Here is a 25078-nt window from a genome sequence, read left to right on the forward strand (position 1 = left end):
CCCCCACGGCCCTCCTGAGAGACTGAGCCTTAATCCAGCGCGCTTGTAGACCCGCCTCGGCCCACCCACCCTACGCGTGTTTTCAATGAAAAGAATAAGAGCGCTAATAAAAAAATCAGCAGAAGAATGACAGCCTTGAAGCAGGTAACCAAAATTATCATAAATCAAATTAGCCCTTCAGCCAGTGACCAAGAAGTCCAAGAGTCCAAAGTCTCAACAATTGGCGGCAACTCCGTCCCAAAAGCAGCACCAGACCCTTCAGTTGAGTCCCACACCCTCCAGGACTGAGTTTTTTTCCTACCCAGCCGTGCTTGAGGTTGGGTGTGGTTTCCCCAAAATATCACTTGATTCTTGTATACGATCAGATGGCAGTGTGGGATTTTGAAACCCACCGCCTAAACATGATGTCGCTATAATCCTATGAAAATGTTCAAAAAATGTGCTCAAACCTTCACATGGTGTGCTAAAAGTCAGCCGTGAAAGACAGTCTACTGACAGTTTTGGAGATTCTTCAAATGCCCGTTGCCTATGGCAACACAATGCCGCCATGAAACCACGGTTTTCTCATAACTTCAGTGAAACTGCCCAAACGCCCCAAAACTTCACAGGTGTTGGATAACGATGCAGCCCATCAACGCATCTAAGCGTAGTTGGGGTTGTGACAAATGCCGTTGCCATGGCAACAGATCATTCGCATCAAGTTAGTTAAGATTTGCAGTTCAAATATTCTGCTGCTTTTCCAAGCCTTTTACTTTCTTTTCTTCTCTCATCACATTATTCAAGCCCAGTGTTCATGTAATCATTTCAAGTCTAAATTCTTCCACTTTTTTTCGTGTGACACATTACATTCAGCATAGCAGCTTATGCGTCACATTTTCAGCATAAAGCATTCTACTAGCAAATTTCTTCAGGAATTGCATGTTCTCTAGTATTTATATGATATACTACAACACTTTTTTTTGTACCTTAACTCCTTCCACATTTTCCACCCACAAAATCTGTTCAAACTCAAAATGTTCATTCGATCTGGAAATCGATTGGCTATTATTACTTTTTAGTCAAAATGTCATATTTCCAGAGATACATCCCATAATACATCACATTTTTAACCATTGATCAAGGAAGAAAATTCCTTTCACTTCAACATATCTCAATGCAACTTCACTTGCTTACGTTCCATTCATATTTCCCGTCAGAAACCTTCATTCCAACTTTAAAAATGTTACGCATCTTTCTGACATTATTCGTGTAAAACAACTTTTAAATCTGATTCTTACTTTTAGAGATATTAAACATTGTTCAGACCTTGTTTTAGAGGTTTTCTTCACATTTTAACATTACATGTAACTAGAGTGTGTGATGTCACAGCTAGAGTGGAGGACAGCTTGAAATTCGCATTCATATTTTTTTTTTAAACTGCCATAATTCCCAAACCCTACATTCCCGAGACATAATTTATCATGACAAACGTAGGAAAACATCTCGTAGCTTGAAAAATGACAAATAATTAAGCAAAAATAATTAAACAAAAGGCTTTTTGAGGGCATGAAGTGACAAAAACGTTCAACATTCCTCCATTAAACCCCATTGTAACTTTCAGGCAGATATTTCCTCACGGCAGCAGCCGCACACCTTTTAGTTAAACTGCCAAAAAGGCCACATTATTAACCCGAAACTACACAAAAATTACACTTCAGATACTCAACTTCCTTGACATGTTTCACGTTTTGAAATTTCACAGATATTTGTTACGGTTCTTCCACAAAACTTTCACATGTAAGAGGTTTATCTCTCATTCATAAAAATTAAGCCTTTGATCTCTACAGAGCTCGTTAGCTCAACTATAAACACCTGTGTAATGGAACACGATGATGTCATCACTCCAACTGACATGCTCAGCAGCAGACTTCAGATAGCAGTGTGCAAACAGTCCAGCCGTGAAGACATCTACGGGACAGTTTTGAGATTTCTTCAAATGCCGTTGCCATGGCAACACAATGCTCGCCTTGAAACACGGTTTTCTCAGAACTTCAGTGAAAATACTCCAAACAGCCTAGAACTTCACAGGTTTGGTAACGATGCAGCCATCAACGCATCTAAGCGTAGTATGGGGTGTCATCAAATGCCGTTGCCATGGCGACGGACCACTCGCCATAAAACAAGATGTCGCTGTAAGTCCAATCGACACGGTCCAATCGTCCCCCAATCTTCACTTGTATATCACCGGTCCATGCCTCAACATAACTACGCCAAATCTGAGATCTCACCATATGCCGTTTCCATGGAAACGCATCCCTCGCCATAAAACATGATGTCACTATAACTCCTATGAACATGTTCCAAAAGTGCTCAAACTTCACATGTGTACTAACAGTCCGGCCGTGAAGACATCTACGGGACAGTTTTGAGATTTCTTCAAATGCCGTTGCCATGGCAACACAATGCTCGCCATGAAACACGGTTTTCTCATAACTTCAGTGAAACTGCTCCAAACGCCCTAAAACTTCACAGGTTTGGTAACAATGCAGCCATCAACGCATCTAAGCGTAGTATGGGGTGTCGACAAATGCCGTTGCCATGGCGACAGATCATTCGCCATCAAGTTAGTTCAGAAGTTTGCAGTTCAAATATTCTGCTGCTTTTCCAAGCCTTTTTACTTTCTTCTCTCATCACACATTCAAGCCCCCAGTGTTCATGTATCATTTCAATCTCAAGTCTTCACTTTCTTCTTACACATTACATTTCAGCATAGCAGTTTAGCATCACATTTTCAGCATAAAGCATTCCCACTAGCAATTTCTTCAGGAATTGCATTCTCTAGTTAATATTAGAGTGCCTGTTTCCTTGGTTTATTGCGTTATGCAGCTTCTCGTTAAGTTCCCACCTGAACTTTGAATGCATTCAGCTCATAAATCCTCCAAGTTATTATTAGCTTAATGTCTCTGGCAGCGACATACTGATACTGAAATGAAAAATGCTGCTTGTTATGAAGCAGGTCATGCGGCCAAATCTGTGTCAAAGCTGTTTTCCAAATCAATAGGAGCTAAAAACATGTGATTCCCCCGATGCATGTCTAAGACCGAATTAAAGTATTTTCCTTTTTAAATTGTCGATGACATTTAAAAACTTTTTTTCATTTTTGTTTTTTGTCTCTGTTGTGGAAAAAAAGATTGTTTATTAAATTATTTTAGGTACATATTTTCAGCACATTATGAATTTAAGGTATATTTCCATTTGGCTCAGTCTATAATTTAAAATGTTGTAAAAGTTCAAGCACAGACATTTCTGAATGTATAATAAAGCCCTCTGACACAGAATGGCCTGAGCTAGTCTGCCCTCCCTGCAGACATCGCTGTCTCCTCTGGGAGACTTCTGACCTCCACCCTTCACCCAAACAATCGGAGATCTCCAGGGTGGGGGATTCAGAAGGGTTTGCGTGTCTCTGTGAGGGTGTGTGTGTGTTTCATGAGACGACACACACGCACACAGACACACATCTCCACCCTGCTGCCTGTCATTGTTATTTCGCTTCGGCAGCGTCACTCAGGAAAGAGGCGCCCGGGGATTGTGTTTGTTTCAGCAAGGGTGTGTTTGACGTGTGTCTGTGTGTGTGTGTGTGTGTGTGTGTGTGTGTGTGTGTGTGTGTGTGTGTAATGACAGAGTACAAGCTCAACGCAGGGGCTTCCTGTGTCACCCCTATACTAGCCTGAGGAGCGTGGGAAACACTGAGAGTGATCGACCACAGATAAAACTAAATTACCATGTGTCAATCCAACTTTATCATTGTACTAAACAGAGTAAGCAGACGTCATTAAACAGCCCATCTACACGACCCTATCAAGCCTTTTGTCAGCTAATGCTAAAAGTTGTGGAAAAATGACATGACTGTTAAAACTGTATTGTAAAATGTTACTGATGTTATAAATGTCCTTTAGTGGGACAGGAAGTGGATTTGAGTAACAGGGAATTACTGGAATAATACACCTTTGACCCACCAGTAAGCTGTCAGGTGATAGGAAGGAACTACATATTAGATTATGGCTTTTCTGAACACTTATGAAATTGTGTATTTTTTTAAAGTATGGAAATAGTTTTGACTCAAACTAAAACATGAATTTATTTTAAAAGTCCTGCATCACTACAGTATGTTTTAAGACGGCACTCTGTCTGCTAGTTTTTGTAAACAGAAATATATCCAACAGTGACCTCTGCTGTTATAAAAATGAACACTTTCTGCAGTGTAATGCAGGTCTCATGGAAACATTCATAAAATAGCATAACAGGAAAGCTTTCTGTGGAGGCTGCTCTCAACATTGCAGGTGAAGAGGTAGAGGCTTGAGGCGGATGGGAGTGTAATAATCACACAAATATTTAATAATTTGACAATGACCTTCAAAGGACCTCTCTTCAGTGTGTGCATGTATGTTTTTTAGTATACTCTTCTTTGCTATGCAGAGGAATCTGAGCCAAGGCTTAGAGGCTTAACATTTTGGCAAAGAAAGCTAAATGTTGTTGGACTAGGCCCAAGTAAATCTGGATTAAGTCATTTGAGGAAGGAATTCATGATTCGGAGACCCCCTCCACACACGGTTTAAGACGTATAAAATACTACTTTGAATAACTACTTTTTACCAAGTTGGTAAAAAGTAGTTTGATTTGAGCATATGGGAATAGGCCTAATGTTCTTTTACAAAACAACTGGAGTGATTTTATCTATCTGAAAGTTCTTCTGATGAAACATACTTGCAGCTTCAAAAATATATATGATACAACAGGGTAAGCTTTAGGTTGTATCTACCTTGTGATTGACAGGTTGCAAACCCTGCAAGCTGGTCATCCGGATAGACGTTTAGCAGTTTGTATCCTTTAAGTGCGCTCCCCTTTCGTCAAATATGGCACTTCATGCCAAACCTGAGGCTTGAAAACACAGCGCAGTAAAAACGCAGTATTTTAAGGTGTCCGAAAATGACAATAAAATAGCGGTATGCAACGTGTGTGAAGCAGAAATCCTGCAGCTCTACCCGCTGTGACGTACCTGTGAGCGGAGCAAAAACACACACTAAGAGTTAGACCTAACACACTTAGCTATTTGATCTACCTCTGGAACAAGCTAAACTAGTTATAAATATGTTTATTCTTCACTGTCGGGTCTCTCATTACTGGATCAGACATAATATGAATATGAATAATTGTAAACCTGATCCCAGGGTGAAACTACTCCCTAGTGTGATATTGATCATCAGTCAGTCAAAATGTTGAATTGTGTGAGCACTTACTGAATATAAAACATTAAACATCGCCACAACAAACGTGTGTGTGTGTGTGTGTGTGTGTGTGTGTGTGTGTGTGTGTGTGTGGTCGGTCACTCGATTAACACCATTTATCTTGACTCCTGACCTATGCTCCTGACCCACAGGCATGTCTCGCAGATTGCTACTTCAGTGAATTGTGGATGGATGCCAATAAGGCTGACCTAAAGTAAAAGCCTTCCATCAATAAAAAGTATTTTAGCAAAATCCTAATTGGAAACGAATGACCCCTGAAGGAAGCATGTGACAAATGAAACGCTGTAAATGAAGTTGGGTGGTTCTCAAAATTAAAGTCTCCTGTTTTGTTTTGTCTTACAGATTACGCTGAAGAACTGAGGTTCTACCTTATTCACATGACAGAGGTAAGAGAAAGCCTTGTGTGAGTTTTAAATGAGGGTCTAATGTGAGAAGCCTATTTTGTGTGTGAGCCAGAGGGGCTACTGAGGCCGTGGATAATCACGTTAAAGGCAAGACACTAGAATTAGCAGAAGGCTCTAATGAAAATATATTTGTATGTGCGCCTTTCTCAGATCCAATGACACACACACACACACGCACACGCACACACACATGCACACACACTTTATATTTTTGTACATACATCGTAAACAATTAAATACTAAAACACAAACTTTAAATATTTGTAATCCTATTTCATTATTAAAAGTGTTTTATATATTCCCACCTAAAAGAATCCTCATTTTAAACAAGGCTGTGGAAACAAGGTGCACTAAACTATGTTGCCTGGAGATAGTGCTATTCAGTATAAAACAATTAGAATGAGTCAAGATATTATATATCTATTGATTTACATTCCAATGTTTTCCTTTATGAAAACTAGTCATCCTTTCTCCCATCTGCTGTAGCACCTCTCAGGCTGTCATTTTAAGTTGAAAGGCTTTGGGCATAATGAATATTTCATCGTTGTGATCATTCACGGATAACTGTAATGGCACTTTAAAGGCTTAAACTTTTTATTGTTTAAGCTGCATGAAAGATATATGGCCATGGCTGGAATCTGGTAGTTTGAAAATGTATGTTCCCATATAGCTCAAAGGAAACAGTATATTGTTGCCTTAAAGATGTCAAATGTAAAAAGAATACACTGAAACTCTAAGAGTAACTGCATGTTAAAAAGCATTTTTTTGGTTTAAAAATCATAGTTTTAATTAGATTTTTATGGGACCCAGCTAGGTGAATTTCTTTCTTCAGGGCTGCTCTATGTAATTAGTTTTAAAAGCCAAAATATCACTGTCTGTCCTGCCCGCAGCCATTAAGGCGTTTAGACCGTCGTCTTCAGATAAAAAATCTAATGAAATCAGCTGCATTCAGACAAAGAAAGAGGATTTGATCTGACCAATACTTTATAGTTATGAAGCCTGTTTGTCTGCTTGACAGCCTTAACATTGTGTGTGTGTTCCTGGCAATTCTTCTGTACCTAATGAGCATTTTGAGCAGATGGTTGTCAATAATTTCTTTGTTTTTCTTTTTTGCATTTTTGAACTGGAGAAATGTGTGTGGGAATGAAACTGCAGCTTTATCTCACTTTCAATGTTGCCATACATTATGTTTTCATCAGTAATCACATTTCGGTTCTACCATCTCACATCTTTCAACCTTATTTAGTTCAAGTGTAGAAGATGTAAAAAACTGACATTTTCTTCTACGCTCTGTGTTTGGAGACCTTTCCATCATCGCCTCCAGCCAGATTTACCTTGATGTGAAGTATGTTATCTAACAGAGCATACAAGTGTGCTTAAGCATGCTGAGTATAAGCCGAGCAAATTCATGGTTCATGTATTTACAAGAATATGTAGCCGGGTGATACAATGGCTTGGGTAGAGTTTATGTTCAGTCATTTTATTAAGTGGTTAACCCAGTTTTCTAATAGTAGAATGTCTGTTACCAAACATATATAGTTTTAGCTTTTCAGCATCTTCAAATCTGTATTTCTTTGGCCAAGGAGGTAATAATACAACCGTTTTTTATGGTAGCCTGATTTAAATTCACTATCAGAAACCACAACAGGAAAAACGAATGAGAGCACATATTTTGTTGTGCTCTATTTGAGCTGATACTGACCTAATACATTGGTTTGGATTGACCTCTCTACCACACCTTTGTACTCGATACACTCTTTAGTTTGACAAATCCCAGTTTATAGACCTGATACTTAAAAATGTCATAAACTGTACAACTCAAAATACATAATATGGTGAATCTGTGAAACTCAGCTCATACATTTCTTCCCCAAACAAGGTCATCTTTCTTTTTAGTCTTTTGAAAAAACATTGTACGACATTTAAGTTCCTTAAACCTTCCTTAAACTGAATATATTATGTCTCAAAAGTGTTTTAACAATTAAGCTGAAGAATCTGCTCAAGGGGCCATTTTCTGTCTTTTCCTTTTTACTGCAATTTCTTGTGGCCAATATCTGCTCGTATGGATAATCTTTTCACAGAGAGACTCGATAAACCCCGTAGCCCTGACTCCTGCTCCACACACACACGAACACACATACATTGTCACAGTATTTTTGCTTTGAAATGTGCCGCATAGCAGCTTATGAATCTTTTAGAGAGCCTTTTTTTATCGGAAATTCCAGACAGAATGAGAGATGCCCGAGATCTGTCCCGCCAGGCTAGAAAAGAGGAAGGGAAAAGCTTCAACACTATTTAGACTATCCAATTAGGGGAATGTATTAAAATAAAACCTCTTGCGTAAGAACGCATGAAAGAGAAAGTGAGATAGTTTGAGTAGAAAGGCAGATTTGTGATTTTATATATGCGTCACAGGAAAACAGAATTGCTCGAATGGTGGTATCAGCTCAGCTAAAATATGTTTGTGTTTGTTTTTGTTTGTGTGTGTGAATTTGTTTCCATTCAAAATGCACTTGGCTCAGCTTTATTTCTCTATCCCTCCTGTCAGCTGCCTCCCAACGTACAGAGTGTGCATTCATCTATTATAGTTGATACACCTGTCAGCAGTTAATTTCAAACCTCAGGGAGCAAACAGTAGCCACAATGAAACGCTGCATGCAGTTCACTCATACTGTAACTCTTATCTCTCACATTTACTGTAAGATATACTTTTTAAAAGATACTTTGTTTTCATAACTCCATATGCAGTTTAAATCTATGCTGATGCATTATGAAATAATTAGGGATGCTCCGATCGCCGATCGCCGAAATCAGTATCGGCCGATACCGATCGCCGATCCGATCAAGTGGGCGGGGCCTAAATGGAAGATTTAAACATCACTTTAAATCTTCCATTTAAAGTGATGTTTAAAACTCAGTTAATGGGGCTCATTCACTGGAGCTTCCACAAACAACAATCAACTTAATTATTATATTCAAATGAATTACATTATTCAAGTTTACATTCACTTTGGATAATAACACGGGAGAAATGAGCGGAAGCGCTCTCTTTTCCTCTCTCTCTCCCTCTCTCTCTCCCCCTCTCTCTCCCCCTCTCTCCCTCCCCTGACAGCCTGTCAGTATCTCATGCAGCTCACTGATCCAGTAAGGAGTGACCCGACAGTGAAGAATAAACATATTTCTAACTAGTTTAGCTTGTTCCAGAGGTACATAAAATAGCTAAGTGTGTTAGGTCAACTCTAATTAGTGTGTGTTTTGCTCCGCTCAACGGTCCGTCACAGCGGGCGGAGCTGCAGGATTTCTGCTTCACACACGTAGCATACCGCTATTTTACTGTCTTTTTTGGACACCTTAAAATACTGCCAGACCGGTGAAGCCATTTTGGCGAGCTTGTTTTGCCGCGCTCAGAGAAAAGTGTCATGTATTTTACGTCATGTGATCGGCTCTCACGATCGGCCTTTATAGAGAGCAGAATATCGGCCGATCTCGATCGGAGACCGATTCTATCGGAGCATCCCTAGAAATAATCAATGAAGGCACTCTCTGTGATTTGGTGTACACATAAAATGGAAGATTTAAGTGATGACAGAGTCTTTACAGAGTAGTTGACCTTCTGGTCCTCCTGGCAGGGCACACTGTTGTGTGAGGCAGAACAAAATGTGACCTGGATGGAGAGAGGGATCAGTGAGGATGAAGGCATGAATGACTTTGGCTCAATGGATCGAGTCATTTGATTGGCTCGATGGAAGGAGAGAATTCTTGACTCCGACTTAATGCAGGTTTTTATCTTGCCTGGAACACCCCTAATACACACTGATACACTGTTCCTGACTTGAAGACACTTCTGGAAATCCATCTGCTCTGATTCACAAGCAACCACACGGCAACATATGTGACTCCTACTTATCACCCCATAAAACGTACTTCTCATGCAGCAGACCTCTTCACTAGAGCTCTTCATCATAGGGAACCATAGTATCTCCTCCATGTCTCGTCCGTTCTTCTGTCCATTGTTTTTATTTCGAGGCAGACATGCATCTTTGAAATGGTCTCTTTGCACATTGGACTTTCAATGAGTTATTTAAAAGATGTTAGCAAAGATTGAGGAAGGATAGCACTTCAATTCAGCAGCAGTAGGAAAATGACTCCTGTAATTTCTCTAAAAGTTTTGAGTATACCACTTCAGTTTCCTCCTTTCTAAGTCCGCTCCCCTCCTTTAGTCTACTCCTGCCCTTCTCTTCCATCGCTGGAGGTCATTCTATTTTAGCACTTTCTCAAAACGGAACTGATCTAACCCAGATTTACACGTGGAGGGAGATTGTGTGTGTTTGGGGAGGTGCAATTGTGTCTCTGCAAAGTCAATTGCGTGCGTGTGTCAGCGAAGCAGGAAGAGAGGAAGCAAGAAAGCATTGTATAGGTGATTGAGGAACACAGAGAACGAGGATAAATACTGTTTGAAATTATTGTCCAGCGGATTGCGTCAGGGTCATCGCAGAGTCACCATGGGCAACTTGGTAGATCGGGTCGGGCCTAAGAAGAGGTTTGTTAGAGAGGCCAGCTCTCTACAGAAGCACCTGCTATCTGACTCCGGAGACGTAAGTCCTACTGATTGATGTTTCGGCTCAGGGGGCATTCAAAGGTTAGGAGAGGGAGATTTGTGTCGTTAGCACTGTGTAGATCAACGGCATGAAACAGGAAGTATTGTTACCTTAATTTTGTCATAGAAAGAAAAACCACGTTGCAAGTATACAACTCTTTATGACTGAAGGTGACACTCCAAGGTCTCGAGTGAGTTGTATTAAAAATCATATGTATTTGTGTGTATGATTAGCTTATTATATGTCAGACTTAATACATTTGATCTCAGTAATTAATCAGTGAGCTTTGTGGCCCTGAGGTGACCATGATGACTTTGCCCAGAAATGTATATCTTACTGAATGTTGCTGTTCCTGCTGTTACTATACAAAACGTGCTGTACTGTATACATGTGGCTTTCATCGTTCATTTTGATGTGATGCTTCCAGTTAAAGCTGAGAATGTCTTTAAAGTTAATGCATTTTCCTTAATTATAATACTAAATTCTGAATAATTTCCACTTACCAAAGCACAGCAATAACACTGACTCAAACTGCTTACATCATCTGACCATAGTCTGCATATATTTATGTAATCTATCATATTTGTACTTCTTCATTGGTTAAGACCTCCTGAACCATGCACCCACATCAGGGTTCTTTTGGAGTTTGCACTTATTGGTTTGAAAATAAAAACGCTCTTGTTGAGAATGATTGGATTGAAAAGTGATGAGATAAGAGGCCCCGAATACAGAGGTATACTGCCAAACTAGGTAAAATCACAGTGGGATGTCTTGCGATTTGGCCGTTAAACACCAAGGGAGTGCTGTAATCAGGCTACACAGCACAGTGTGCATACAAATTGTCATTATCTTAAAGGGTCTGTTCTATAAAAGGTTGCAGTGTTCTTGGTGCGTATGCTGACGTTCATGTGACGTTTGTGGACAAAGTTATTATGGTGCAACTTAGATTTGATTACTCACTGTTGATGCTTTTTACAGGAATAGAAACACATCTTAAACATACCCGGATCAAACATAAAAGGATGTACACAAAAGGTGTTTGTTTGCTATACAATTATGCAACAAGATGCCTTTCTCTTATGCATCCCTGTATAAAGTTTCTCCTTGCCTTCAGGGAAATCATTGACTGCATGAAATACAGGCTGTCAGTTTCAGTCTGACGGCAGGGTGTGAATGATATGCACCCAGGGGCTTTTGTCAGCAACATCCCCACTTTATGGTGGTCATCCATAACATGGCTGGGGCAGGAACAGTCTCTCAAGGGTCGGATTGAACTGAGATGTACCCTCTTCCTTCCATTTGGCCCTAAACTAAAATCGTACTTTACTTTTATTATCTGATTTGATATGCCAGTAAAGATTGGCAGGAATGCAATGACAGTGGCTAAACAGCTACATATAATCAAGTAAAGACCTCCATCAAAGCATTTTGATTGCATTGAGATCTACAACCACCAACAATTGACCCAGCAGCATTGGTTCCAGTAATGAGAGTATTCCCCATGAGGTGTACTAAACCGTGGTTTACGTGTCTGGTGCAGGGCAGATGATAACAAAACTATTCCAATTATTCACTGTATGTGAGTGTGTTATTTACAAATGAATAATTGATCTTTCATTTTTGTTAGCCAGACCAACAGTATTTTCCAATTATTTCACAGTAGGAGCCATTCAATTAAAATCATAATAATCACTCATTTTTATTGTCACCCTAACTATCTAAATCACAAATAAAATGATACAAACTGGTGTTTATTGACCTAAAAGCTAACCTTATCTAAGACTCGCGATGCTTTCATGCTTATGCAATAAAAGCCCAATTGATACAGTCATGTGAAAACGATAAGAAGAAAAGTGAAATGGTTCGATGAACTCACTGACTGGGTTATGGTCTTGACTAAAGACAAGATTAGTGTTGCTAAAAAAAGCCAACTGAGAATAGTTTTTGGAAACAGTACATGACTTCAGAAATCTTCTTCTTGGCCCAGTCATGTGCTTATCACCCTCCCCGGTGGCTCTAGGAAGGGCCCCGGGTCAGCTTCAGTCTGCATGCTCATTTCATGGCTGCTATGTCTGGACAAACCACAGAAGAGCTCCTAACTGGAAACAAGAGAAACAAACTAGAAATAGATGAAAGAGTGTGGGAAAGCCACTGAGTTGAGAGGAAATTACATTCCTTTCTTTTTTTTTGTGGAACATAAAACATTCTTTTGTTTGAATGTGTTGTGCAATTAATTTGTTGCTCAATTAATGGTTACCTTTTGGATCACATACTGGATAGTAACAAACATGGAGCCAGAACCTATAAACCAGCATTACAGGGACAACACGTCAACTCCAACCGGCATTGAGTTTTAACGTATTTTGAATTAGATTACGCTTTATTGTTTTGTGTCCACCTCCAGTGTAGAGTAACACACTCACACTCACATTGGCTTTTGATTATATAGATTTCTGGTTCAGGAATGTGTGTCATAAGACAGTCATGCATTACGACCAGACTTGACCTACGGTACATTACTTTACCCTGACCAAACCAGATCTTTTGATGTTCAGATGTTTGACTGGTAGCCATGACTATGCAAATGTGTTTGTTGAAATGTTTCACTGGCACTGCAGAAAAAGTCACCAACGTATTTGCGATACAACCTGCCACCATTTTTATTTTTTATTTAACCTTTATTTAACCAGATAAAAGCATTGAGATACAATCTCATTTTCAATGCTGACCTGACCAAGAAGGCAGCAACATTACACAGAACACATAACACCAACATATAAGACAAAAAAGCAGTCACTACATTGTGCACATTAGGACAGTAAGAAAAGGTACACTACTTATTACCATGGGTATCGTTAGCAAATTCCATTACAAAAAAGTCAATAGAATGTTGAAACATTTCACTGCAAACCAAAAATGGCAACCTCGTAGAATTGCTAGTGAAGAAGTCTGAGGATCACTTACATCTATTTGTGTCATCCTCTGGGGACCACAAAAATGTGTACAGAATTGAATAGTTATCCATAAAATGTTGAGATGTTTTAGTCTGTACTTAAATGGTAGGCCAACCATCTCTAGACCCATGCCACTGACATGACAACATAAGGGAGAAGCAACAATTCAAAAAGACCACATAGGAGAGGTGATGACATAGACAATACCAGAAAAAGAGACTGTGAGTGGTCAATATCCAGTACAAGACAACAAGAGTCAGCTAGCTGCTTAAGCTTCATTACCTCCTGTTACATGTCTCGTTATTCAAAGCCTTAAATCCATTAACTGCTGTGGTTACAAAGCCACATGCTTAGAAGTGATTCACTAAAGCCCACTGTGAAGAAATGGCAGAGAAGATGAAGGTTTTGTCTATTGGCTTTAGGCCCAAAGGATACAGCTATAGTGTGCACTTGTTTAAGTAGAACTATGAGATAATAGAGCAATGGCGTGCTTGTAGTTTTATCTGCAATGATTGGGACTGGTCACGATACCATGTTCAGCACGTTCAGCACCAGTAAATGGGCTATGACTAATATGCTATGACACTGTTTCATGTAACGATGTATAGGGACTTGCTTTGAAAAAATCAAACTCTAATCTGTTTACATTATATCCATGAGCGGATATGTTATGAACACGTGATATAATAGGCACTTGGTTTTACCATTCCTGCTACTTTGGCTTTGCAAAATATATACATGATGTATAGTTATTTCAACTGTATATGGGTTATTTAAAAAAATATGATGCCTGAATGCCCATTCAGCAGTATTACGTGCATTAACTGTCACTGAAACCATGCTAACCTTTGTTCAGGCAGCTTAGGTGAGCTGTCTTTACAGCGCCCCAATGATACAGTGAAAGCTCTCCTGCCAGATGGCTCGGGGGGAGGGCTTCAACCAGGGAGCACTTTAATCAATCTGATTAAGGGGAAATGCTGCCTGTATTTTTAGCCACTCCATGGCAGGCCAGTAGCCATTCATTGAATTTTGTTTCATTAGCTCTCATGTTTATCTCGTGGACGGGTGGGTTTATAAACAGGGGTGAACCAAAGTAAGAGCTAAAATAAGGAATCCATTAGCTATTTTAGCTAATAAGGTTCTTTAGTAAATATTCTTATGAATAACTGAATAGTCACTCTGTTATTCCAATAATAAAGACTTCATTTATGACCTGACTCTGCTGCCGAAACAAATTACAATTTATCTTAAAAGGGTTATTTGTTGTTTCTAGCTGGATGTTGTTAAATTCCAAGAAAAAACATGATCTTAAAATGAAAATCCCTAAAGACATGATTCCTCAGAGAGAGGGAAATTCCGACAAATTCCTTCCAAGCTAAAAACAGTCAAAAATATTATCCATATAATTCAATTATTAAATATAACTCCATATTATCAAAATATGGAAAACAATTTGATCCCAGTGGATATATATGATGTTATTTTTTAAACAAAACAGTGATTCACAAGTGTTTATTTTAACTTAAAGAAAAACAAACATTTTGAATGATAGACTAAAGTAAGACAGCACTTAGATCTAGCTTAAACTAAGAGAGCTGTCCTTGCAAATGGCCAAACTATCGAAAGCTCCAGCTGGCTCCTAAAACATGTGCTCTGTGACCAGCTGTCAACAGTTTACTCATTTGCTTGCATGACTGATTATTTTAGGTGATGTAATGCGATGATGTGCATGTCACTCTCAGGACAACCATCCCAGATAGATGCAATAATGCTCAGTTAGGCAGCAAAGCACAGCAATGTGTAATAATGGTAAACATGAAAGAGAGAAGGAAATATATTGCTGTAATTGATAGCTAGAGACAGATAAATCATCATTGGTAGCCTCCTAGCAGAGCATAATTCAGTTTAAGATATGATGCTAAAAAATGCACCACTACGTATGCTGTATTACGTGCATCAAAAGTGACTATTGTTGATGGTGTTCTACATCTCTCATCATCCGTTATCCCCCTCCCTCATTTTCTCTTTACCTAAGACTAAATGTGCATGATGTCAGTAATTGGTTTACAGTATAGTATGCTTCACGACCCTCATATTTACCCACCAAGGCTGTGTAAACATACACATTTCCTCTCTTTGTCAGATTAAGTAAGCCCTGAAGCAGCTCTGAGACCTTTGCTTTGCTATGACTCAGAGTAGAGTCCCAGCTGGTGTCCTTTCTGATTAATTATTTTATTAATTTAATGTTACAAAAGCTAAAGTAATAATGTACTGTCAAAAGTTGTACTCATAAGGGTTTTTGTGTGTGAAAGTGTCTGGGGATTCAGGTGCATGCATGCCTCTGGGAACATGAACTGCTCTATCACAGATGTGTTTTCTCTAATGTGGGACAGTGTGGAGGTGCCTGGAAAAATCCTGTCCATATGAGACAATGTTCCCTGGAAAGCCTGAACGTTTGCATTATTTTCCCAGCATTACTCAACCCAAGTAATTATTATTATTGCTTTATTGTTATGGAAGGAAGAGAAACAGAGAAATGGTATCTTAATCAGAACTGAGTATATCACGTATCATATCACTTCTGTTGTGAATTGGGGAGCATGTGTGTTATATTTGTGGTGTTACCAAGTGTCATTAGCATTACATGATTGAAGGTTAATCGTTTGAGTTGTGGCCACGTGTACATTTTCAGAAATTCACTGTATTTGATACCTGCATAAGTAGTGTTGGTATACAATCTCTAGTCAACCATGTAATGAGAGGATGACAATTAACTAGGACAAATGCCTATAGCTAAGTATAATAGAAAACTAATGGTCTTGCACTGTTCAATTTACCCACAAATGTCTTTATTTTTTTTAAGATTTCTTTGGGTGCCTTAATTCAAGTACACATGGTCCAGCGCCTGATTTGAACCCAGGTCCTCCCCCAGTACATGGGCCGTCTACCAACTGAGCTATACGATGGCCCTACCCACACGTGTCCGAAGAGGTTTTCCTGTCCTTTCCTGACCCCTACAAACACAACCTCATAGATTTATGAGATTTAATTGACAGCAATATCATAAGGGTTTGCCGGGGCCAGTTCTTTACATTGACGTCTGCGTGTGTGTCCATGTGTTCCAATTATTATGGCCTCTGTGACCCTTATATCATTCCAAATGATGTATATCAAAAGACATCAACAATGATTGGAGTCCATTCTGAAAAAGCCCCCACTTCATCATCTTGTCGTGCAATTGAAAACTGTTGGGCTCAATATCATAATGGCTTTTGGCTTACCAACCTCTCTATCTTGTTTGTGTTTCTTTATCCCTCCCCTTTGACTTGAAGATGATGTTATTTACTTTTTCTGTTGAGGAGAATTCCTCTTTTGTTTCTTTCTGCACAAGTTGGCCTCACAGTATTCTGTTCTCCTTCGTCTTAATATACAACATTTACTATCAACAAGCATCTACAGTATGCCTTGCATGCAGTTGATTGTATGCTGCACAGTACTGGGTTTCAATGCATTTACCCTTACATTAGCATCAGCAACAAGGCTTGAACCACCACACTCTGCCAATTGACCCTTTCAACAGCATCTCCATCTTTAGCAGAACCTTGAGTGTCATTGAAAGAGACAGGTAGTTGAGAGAATGCAACACGGCATGGCATGCCCATGCAGCCAGGACACAGGCATATAAAGTAGCATCATGATTCACAACTGACCAGGGCAGTGAGCGTCAAGTTAAGCCCTGAGGACTCCAGTCCATCTCTGAAGACTTGAACAAAATGGAAAAATCCTATTTATAGTCTGACTCGTGCCTAAAAATGTCAGGATCCAAATTATTTTTACCGACACCGCCGGAAGCAGAGCAACCGAGGTAAATGGAAATGATCAAATTGGAAAAGAAATGAATTGGAGAAAAACCTGTACTCGAACACAAAAGGTTACTTTCATTTTGTACTTCAATCAGAAAAGTAAGAATAATGAAAACTATTCAAGTCAATATGCCAGCTGAGGTGTAAGAGGAGCTGATGTGAGTGTGTATTGGTGTATGAGTGCATGAATGACAGGTTGGTACCCTGAGAGCCATAAGTTTTGTGTTTCAATAGAAAATCTAATTACTGAATTTGATCCTGGCATATAGCCAGGGATTGTTATTTATAAAACGTGCTGTACCTGTGTGCACTGATTTATGAGTCTGTGTGTGGGGAAATAGAACATGGAGGCATTTACTACATTCAGAATTCTCACCAAAGCCCAAATAGTGCTATGTGGCCATTGTAAAAGAGTATGAAATAGTCTAATGAACGTGAGGCTAACTAAACATGTGCCCATTAAGAACATTTGCGGCAAGAGATCCAAACAGTGCAGCCAATAGAAAGGGATGTAAATGTTCCTTTTTGAACTGAATGAAAGACTAATAAGAACTTTTTAACAACATGTCATCCTTGCATTGGTTCCATTCAATAACCTTAAGTTGCGAAGCCGCTCAAACCAATGTTCATATCCTAGACATTGTACTCCCATTAACTTGGTTGTGCAGGGTTTAAGGGGATTTGTTTGCAAAAATGCAATACCATGTTTTGTTTAGTGTATGATCACCTGAAACTAAGAATCAATGCCCTTCCTGTCACTATACAAAGCAGGTCCTCTTCTACAGAGTCATTTAGTATGTTTTATGTTACCTGAAAGCCACAATATGTTCTACATGTTTGGAAAGTGAGGAATGAGCGACAGATATTTATTTGGTTGCAATCTGCAATTTCACCGCTTGATGCCCATACATCCTACACACTGGACCTTTTACACTTTTTAAGAGGTCCTCTCAGAATCCAAATTAGGATGGATGAGTTTTGTAAATTATATAAAAGATGAATACGATCTGTCATTTATCGAAAGTGTGTGCTGGGATCATGACCAAAAAGCAAATGGGGCCATTAAGTGAGTAGAGATTTAATCTGGACATCAGTGAGCTCAGACACAGATTCTGAATGTCGTGGACAGTCAGCCGAGGGGTATTTATGTCCTTTTTAAGTGAAAAGATGTGCCAACTCAAACTACACTGCTGCTTGTTAAATATTTATTATCTTGTATTTCCCAGCACGGGTGTATTGATTTGTACTCTTTTAGGAGTGCCATCGTGCCATTGGACACATAATCATTTCGTCAGCATATCAAATTCTGCCTGAAGTGGATACTAGCCATTATCTAATTTCACTAATGCTGGCATTTTTGTTACCCAGACGCCTGTGCAGCTTTACAGTTCAAGGTGACATGTAAACTAAGTTCAGATGACATCTGAATGTGCAAAAATACAAGTCTGAGATGAAACGTGCATATAATGACACTAACTTAAAAAGCTGGCACATACACACACATTGCATCACCTCTGAAACTGTACTTACATCTGTTACTCACTTTTCTATTGTCTAGCACTTACTAAGCTCACTTGCGCACGCACGCACGCACGCACGCACGCACGCACGCACGCACGCACGCACGCACACACACACACACACACGGGCGGGCGGGCACGTTGCTTTACCTTGAGGGCTCATTCATTATTTTTCATTCATACTTGCTAGTGTAATCGTCCTGTACTTTGTGCGCTCATGCTTTACTTTTTTGAAGGGTTAGGCTACTTCTTCTCTGCTTCTCTGACAGTACATGCCTAATTGCCTGACGTCTCTTCCTCCACCCCTCTTCCTCCTCTGCCTCTTCCTCTCTCTCTCTCTCTCTCTCTCTCTCTCAGAAGTGTGACTGCCTGCTCAGCCTGGAAGTATATTCAGCAGACCAGAAGCGCCGTGTGTGTCAGTGCCTGAAGGACAACATTGACAAGCAGCTCCAGCTTCACAGGAGGGAGGCTTCCTTTCAACATTTTGATGAGGTATGCCACATGAACACACACATCTAGGAACATTTCCAATTTTATTTGAGGACAAAGATAAATAACTAAACACATGAACACATGGAAATTCGTATATATGTGCATTCCCCCATCACGGATACCTTCGGAGCACCATACTCTTCCAAGCATCACACTCGCTTTCCTGCAGCTCATATTACCACCATTGTGATTTTCCACTTAGCTCTCACATTTCTTTTGCCAAGTTTAATGCTGCCTTTTATCTGGCTGGATTTAAGTGTCAACTCACTGCATTTAATCATTTTTTTGCTCTGTTCAGTAATGCCAAAAGAGGGAGGTTTTCAAGCGCTTTGTGTATTTTAATAGAACTTTGCCTCATGAATTGTATTTATTGTGGTCATCCTGAGCAAAAGAAACTTGGATAAAAACTCAAGTTTTTCACTGTGATTTTAGGAAGGAAAACCTTCTCTGTTTTGTCTTCTCATTGACATGTCTGTTTTTATGTTCAGCTTCCATCTCACATTACAAAGCAGTACTAAGCTGGGGTTAAGTAAGTGCTGCAGTTTGTAAATAAATGTTTTTGAGCTATTTTCACCAGGATGGAGATGAGAGATAAGCATGACAGGTCATTTCTAATGCCCATTCCCGGGAGCTTTACTTGCTCTTTCTCAGTTCCATTAATGTAGAAAAAACAGTAATAAACTCATTGGTTTTGCTAATGATACCAATAGGTTGTTTTCTGACCACCACTCTGCAAGATTGTTAATTTCCTGTGTATGTATAATCTCATCTATTTTTGTAATGTGGCTGAACATGGTAGTGACAACCGCAACCTTCAAAACAGAGTTCTCTTCATGTCCAGGGGTTGTTGTTGGTGTACAGCGTGAACAGGAGGGGGCTGAGCACACAGCCCTGGGGGACTCCGTGTTCAACACTAGAGTCGAGGTGGAAAAGACCACTGATCTGAACTGCCTTGGGTCCAGCATATACAGATTGTAGCACCATCTGCATTGAAGTTTAGTCATGCGTCAGTCCACCTGACGAACCTTTAAGCCATTTTCTTTTTTGTCTTTGGCAACCCCTGATGACAATATCTGGCTGTGTAGCTGCTAATGGCTCTAGACAGACATATGTATTCAATCTTTTTAGCTGAAAACAGCTGCCTGTTGCAACCAAAAACACCAACTTGGAACTGCCAAGTATTGGATGATTCTCTGTGGGTTTGTCACTATGTGCCACACCTTTCACGTCAAAATACAGACTTCAGTAGCTTGTTCTTTCTAAGGATTCACACTTTTGGAATAAGTAATGTTTATTTGAATCCAACCATGTGCAGAATGTGAAGTTTTCAGCAGTAGTGGTGCATGGTGCTGTTAGGATTCACTGTAACTGATCTGTAAGTGCTCTGTGGGCTCACTCGAGTGCCCTCGTTAAGTGGCTGGCTGCTGCAGAGCGGTGAATGAAATTATTGTGGGGCATTTGGTCATTCAAGCATTCCTACAACTGAGCAGGACAATCTTTTCAAAAATATTTGTATTTTCCTGTCAAGGAAATGTCTTTTTGGTGACATTTTTGGTGCTGGCGATTTTCAATCTGACAAACTTTGGACAAAATAGAATGTGGAAAAAAGGTAGTTTTATAGTTTAAGATCTGAAGCTGTAATATAGAATATCGGTATTTAATGAATAGATTTTAGCAGTGACGTCTTACATTTCAAAGCAGTGCAACCCAGTTAATTTCGCTGAAAGGTTAAAAGGGATAAATAGCTTTGAGTTGAGATGTCACACATGTTGCTCATTAGGGGTTTGTTTCATCAGCACATGAAAGAGAGTAAGAGTGAGAGACTAGTTAACAGTCTATAATGCCTCTCTTTCTACATGAACGCCTATTCATTTGTGTTCATGTTTATGTGTGTGTATTTTTGACATATGGTTTACCCAAAAAGATTCAAGTGTAAACGACGAAGAACTTGGCCTGTAGTTGAATATTCTCCAACATTTTAAGGGTGAATTGTGCCAAAGAAATCAACATATTTAAACATTCATACAAACAATCAATCGATCAATCAATCAATGTTTATTTATATAGCCCAATATCACAAATGTTACATTTGTCTCAGTGGACTTCACAGTTTGTACATCGTACAAGGAAAAACTTCCGGAGAAAACCCCACAGTTTAAAGGGAAAAATGGGAGAAACCTCAGGGAGAGCAACAGAGGAGGGATCCCTCTCCCAGGATGGACAGATGTGCAATAGATGCCGTGTGTAAATTGAAAAGATAATACATTTGCAACATAGGTAGTCCAAATGTTTGGAAATGCATGTGTGTATAATAGGAAGATGAATCCACGAGGATATCCATCCAGGACTCATGATCCAGGACCACAGCCACGACTCAAGATCAAGGACTCGCGATCCATGACACAGGACCGCAGGATCACCCATGACTCCGGATCCCGGCGTATATAGACACCAAAAAGAAAGAAATTTGGGGAAGCTGGGTTAATCGGAACATGAGAGTACACAGGTATAGACAGAGAGAAGGAAGAAGTAAGATGTCCCCCGACAAACTAAGCCTATATCAGCAAAACTAGGGGCTGAATCTAATCAGCCCTAACTATAAGCTTTATCAAAAAGGAAGGTCTTAAGCGCACTCTTAAAAACGGATAGGGTGTTTGCCGTCCGAACACAAACTGGAAGCTGATTCCAAAAAAGTGGAGCTTGATAAGAAAAGGCTCTGGCTCCCATTGTACTTTTAGAGACTCTAGGAACAACCAACAACCCTGCATTCTTGGAACGCAATGCCCTAGTAGGACAATAGGGTATAATGAGTTCTTTAAGGTAAGGTGGCGCCTGCCCATTAAGGGCTTTATAGGCGAGAAGAAGAATTTTAAATTCTATCCTGTGTTCTATAGGGAGCCAGTGTAAGGCAGCCAGAACAGGAGTAATGTGGTCCCTTTTCCTAACTCTGGTTAGTACACGAGCTGCAGCATTTTGAATCAGCTGAAGCGACTTGACTGACTTCTTGGTACACCCTGACAAACAAGAGACATAAGTTATACCACAGCGGCTTTGTACAAATTGCTTTCCTTGCCTGTTTCCTCCTTTGAGCATGTGTGAATAAGGTGCGACGGGCTGACCGAATTATCACATTTACACACATTGTTGTGGTCAATACATTCAATAACTAAACAGCTTGGAAAGCATGCTCTGTCACGAAAGTCAATTCCATTGACTTGGACTGTTTTGACAGAACCGCTAAATTGATCGGTATAAACATGGTAAAAGAAACTGCCATGATTGATTGCTTTTCCAATTTTCATTAGTTTTTAACAAGTTCAATCATTCATGAAGGATATATCATTGCCTCGTCTTTCAAAGCCTTTGTAGCTAATTATGCTTATCAAAGCGTTACCTGTTTTCTCTGGTAAAACCCAGTCAGTCTCATAGGAGGAGGGACCTGCCTACCTGCTCTGAAACAACATTTTTGCCTAATAAAAAACAAACACATCCTATGTATCGTTAAGCTAGCCACCACAGCTCAAAACAAATAGTCAGTTGCAGTTTTATACGATAACCCAAGTTTTATTTTATTCAAAAATAAACACCTTAAAATGCCCGCGTAGGATGGACAATCGATTCAGACACTGATAGTGCTATCGCAAATAAATGTTACATTCAAGTTTGCATTGCATGCTTGTCCTGTCCTCTGGAGATATTCCTGTACACTTTCTTTGTGCAGTCATTACAACCTTTTACTGTGAACTCTTATTAAAAGGGAAATCTGAACCCCTGAAGGCAAAAATAATACATGTTTAATCATAACATTTTACATCTTGACAAATTAGTTCACTTTTGATTGCATTTCTCCAGAATACCTTTGAGGCAAATAGTTTGTATTCAGTCAACTGTGTTTAATTATATGTAAATCAGCAGGAGATGCCTTTGTAGTTGCATATATCTGATGAATGGGAACTTAAAAAATTGTGTTTTGTGTAATTTAGTTAGGAAGTTTCTTTTATGTAATTGTATATATGGGTCAATCTTTTTTTAGAGATTGTAAATGCATTGGATATATACATTTAAAAAGAGTGAATATCAAAATGACAACAAACACGATTATTAGTCTGCCACAATGCATTAAATAATTATTCAAATGTGTGCTTTGATTTAACATCTCTTCACAGTCACTATTATAAAATGTAAATAGTTCAAGTTCAAAACATTTCGGAGAATGTTCCAATAATTGGACATGGAGTCATATTCCTTTGGTGGTGCTAAAATAACTTAATTTGTGCCCCATTGTTACTGTTAAGCCTCCACCAGAACATACTCCCTTGTGTTACAAACTGCATTTGTCCTCTCATGCACAAAGTCCAGTAAATCTAAACTTAGCTGAAGCATGCACTTTACTCAAGAGTAATGTTCAAGTGTGCTGAAAGAGCAGGATCCACTCCAAAGGGAAAACAAACATCTTACAGAGCCACGTTGCTTCTTTCATTCATGTTTCTCCAACAAATGGGGTTACTCCGTCACAGTGTGCCTCGGTGCCTCCACTCTGTGATCGCTTTAAATGCTTCCCTTTGGAGACAAAAATTGGATATGAGCCCTTTTCACTCGAAGATTCTTCGAGTCGGGCAAAAAGTTGCCATTTTGTCGTTAGTATGGAGCTTAATTTAAAGTCGGTAATTCAACCCGGAGAGACGTGATGTATGGAATACATATTTACCGTTACACGTCGTATGAATGAAGTGATTGCCATGATAATACAACAGGAGAATGGAATGGTGTTTGGCGATTAGGCCCCGGTTTGCAGGATAATCATTCAGGAGGGAAAGAACCACTCCGATGAAATCCCCAAAACCAGTGAAGTATAGAATACTGAGATGAACTGAGTTTCTTACCTTGTAGGGTGACTGCGGTGATCTGGGGATGAAATAATAGATTAACATATGTATGCGGCAGGAGGCTGGAATCACTGCCGGAGCTTACGGGTCATGCTGAGACTCTGACGGCCGAAATCAGTGCCGGTCTTATCTGAAAACGACCTGAGGGTCGCCTGCCTGGCTAGCTTTTTTAACAGAAACCGAAGTTTACGGTGGCCCAGAGTCCACGAAACCGAAGTTTACGGTGGCCCACAGTCCACGAGACCGAAGTCTACGGGGACCCGCAGTCCACAAGACCGAAGTCTACGGGGACACACGGTCCCTTCTTCTTCTCTTTTTCTCTCTTTTACTCTCTTCTTCTTACGACCTGACGTCGCAGGGTATACATTTTTTTTACACAGGCACATTTGAACACAGAACGAAGTCTACGGGGACACACAGTCCGCGCAGACACGAAGTCCACAACCTAACGTCGCAGGGTATGCATTTTACACAGACACATTTGAGCACAGGCCTGGGATTAGATACCTGCGTGCAGGAGAATGTAGCCCGTGACATGTAGATGCAACGTGAGACGAGACATTATTCCCTGTGGTCGGGAGCCCGCGGACTAGGACAGGGATGCAGTTTGAAATCCGATACCATAATGAAACATTTATACGTGTAAACGTGTTATGAACCACCACCAGTTATATGCATAAATACCATAGTTAGGGTCTGAGAGATCGTTGGATGGCCAGCACGGCGCTGATGTCCGGGCGAGTGTAGGATGTGAAGGCAGAGGAGGACCGCCGTCCAGTTGTGTCGGAAGAGAGAAATACCTTGATTGCGGCAGGTTTGCTGCACCTATCCTGAACAAGCCCTGAGATGCTCTTAAGACACCACCACCAGTTATATGCATGTTTACCATAGGTAAACTGGAGAGATCTTGGATGCCGGCACAAGCCGATGTCCGGGCTAAGAGGGAGATGTAGACAGGGAAATGCAGCTGTTAGCTTGAGTACAATAATGCATGAATATCGTACCCTGGCTTATCATAAGCCATGTGACTGAGCATGAAACCAAATATAATTGAGGTGCAATATACGCAGCATAAA

General features: G+C 39.9%; 1 protein-coding gene across 1 annotated transcript in view; it reads left to right on the top strand.

Moving 5' to 3' along the window:
• LOC104953780 (regulator of G-protein signaling 3-like) overlaps nucleotides 1-25078 on the top strand; it is a 61218-nt gene that overhangs the window by 15954 nt on the left and 20186 nt on the right. Inside the window, exons 9-10 of the mRNA XM_010780791.1 lie at nucleotides 5628-5671; nucleotides 18982-19116. Of these exons, the coding sequence (XP_010779093.1) occupies nucleotides 5628-5671; nucleotides 18982-19116 (179 nt within the window). The remainder of the gene's footprint in view (nucleotides 1-5627; nucleotides 5672-18981; nucleotides 19117-25078) is intronic.

Source organism: Notothenia coriiceps, unplaced genomic scaffold (assembly GCF_000735185.1).
Source record: "Notothenia coriiceps isolate Sejong01 unplaced genomic scaffold, NC01 NC01_scaffold00000490, whole genome shotgun sequence".
Classification (NCBI taxonomy): Eukaryota; Metazoa; Chordata; class Actinopteri; order Perciformes; family Nototheniidae; genus Notothenia; species Notothenia coriiceps.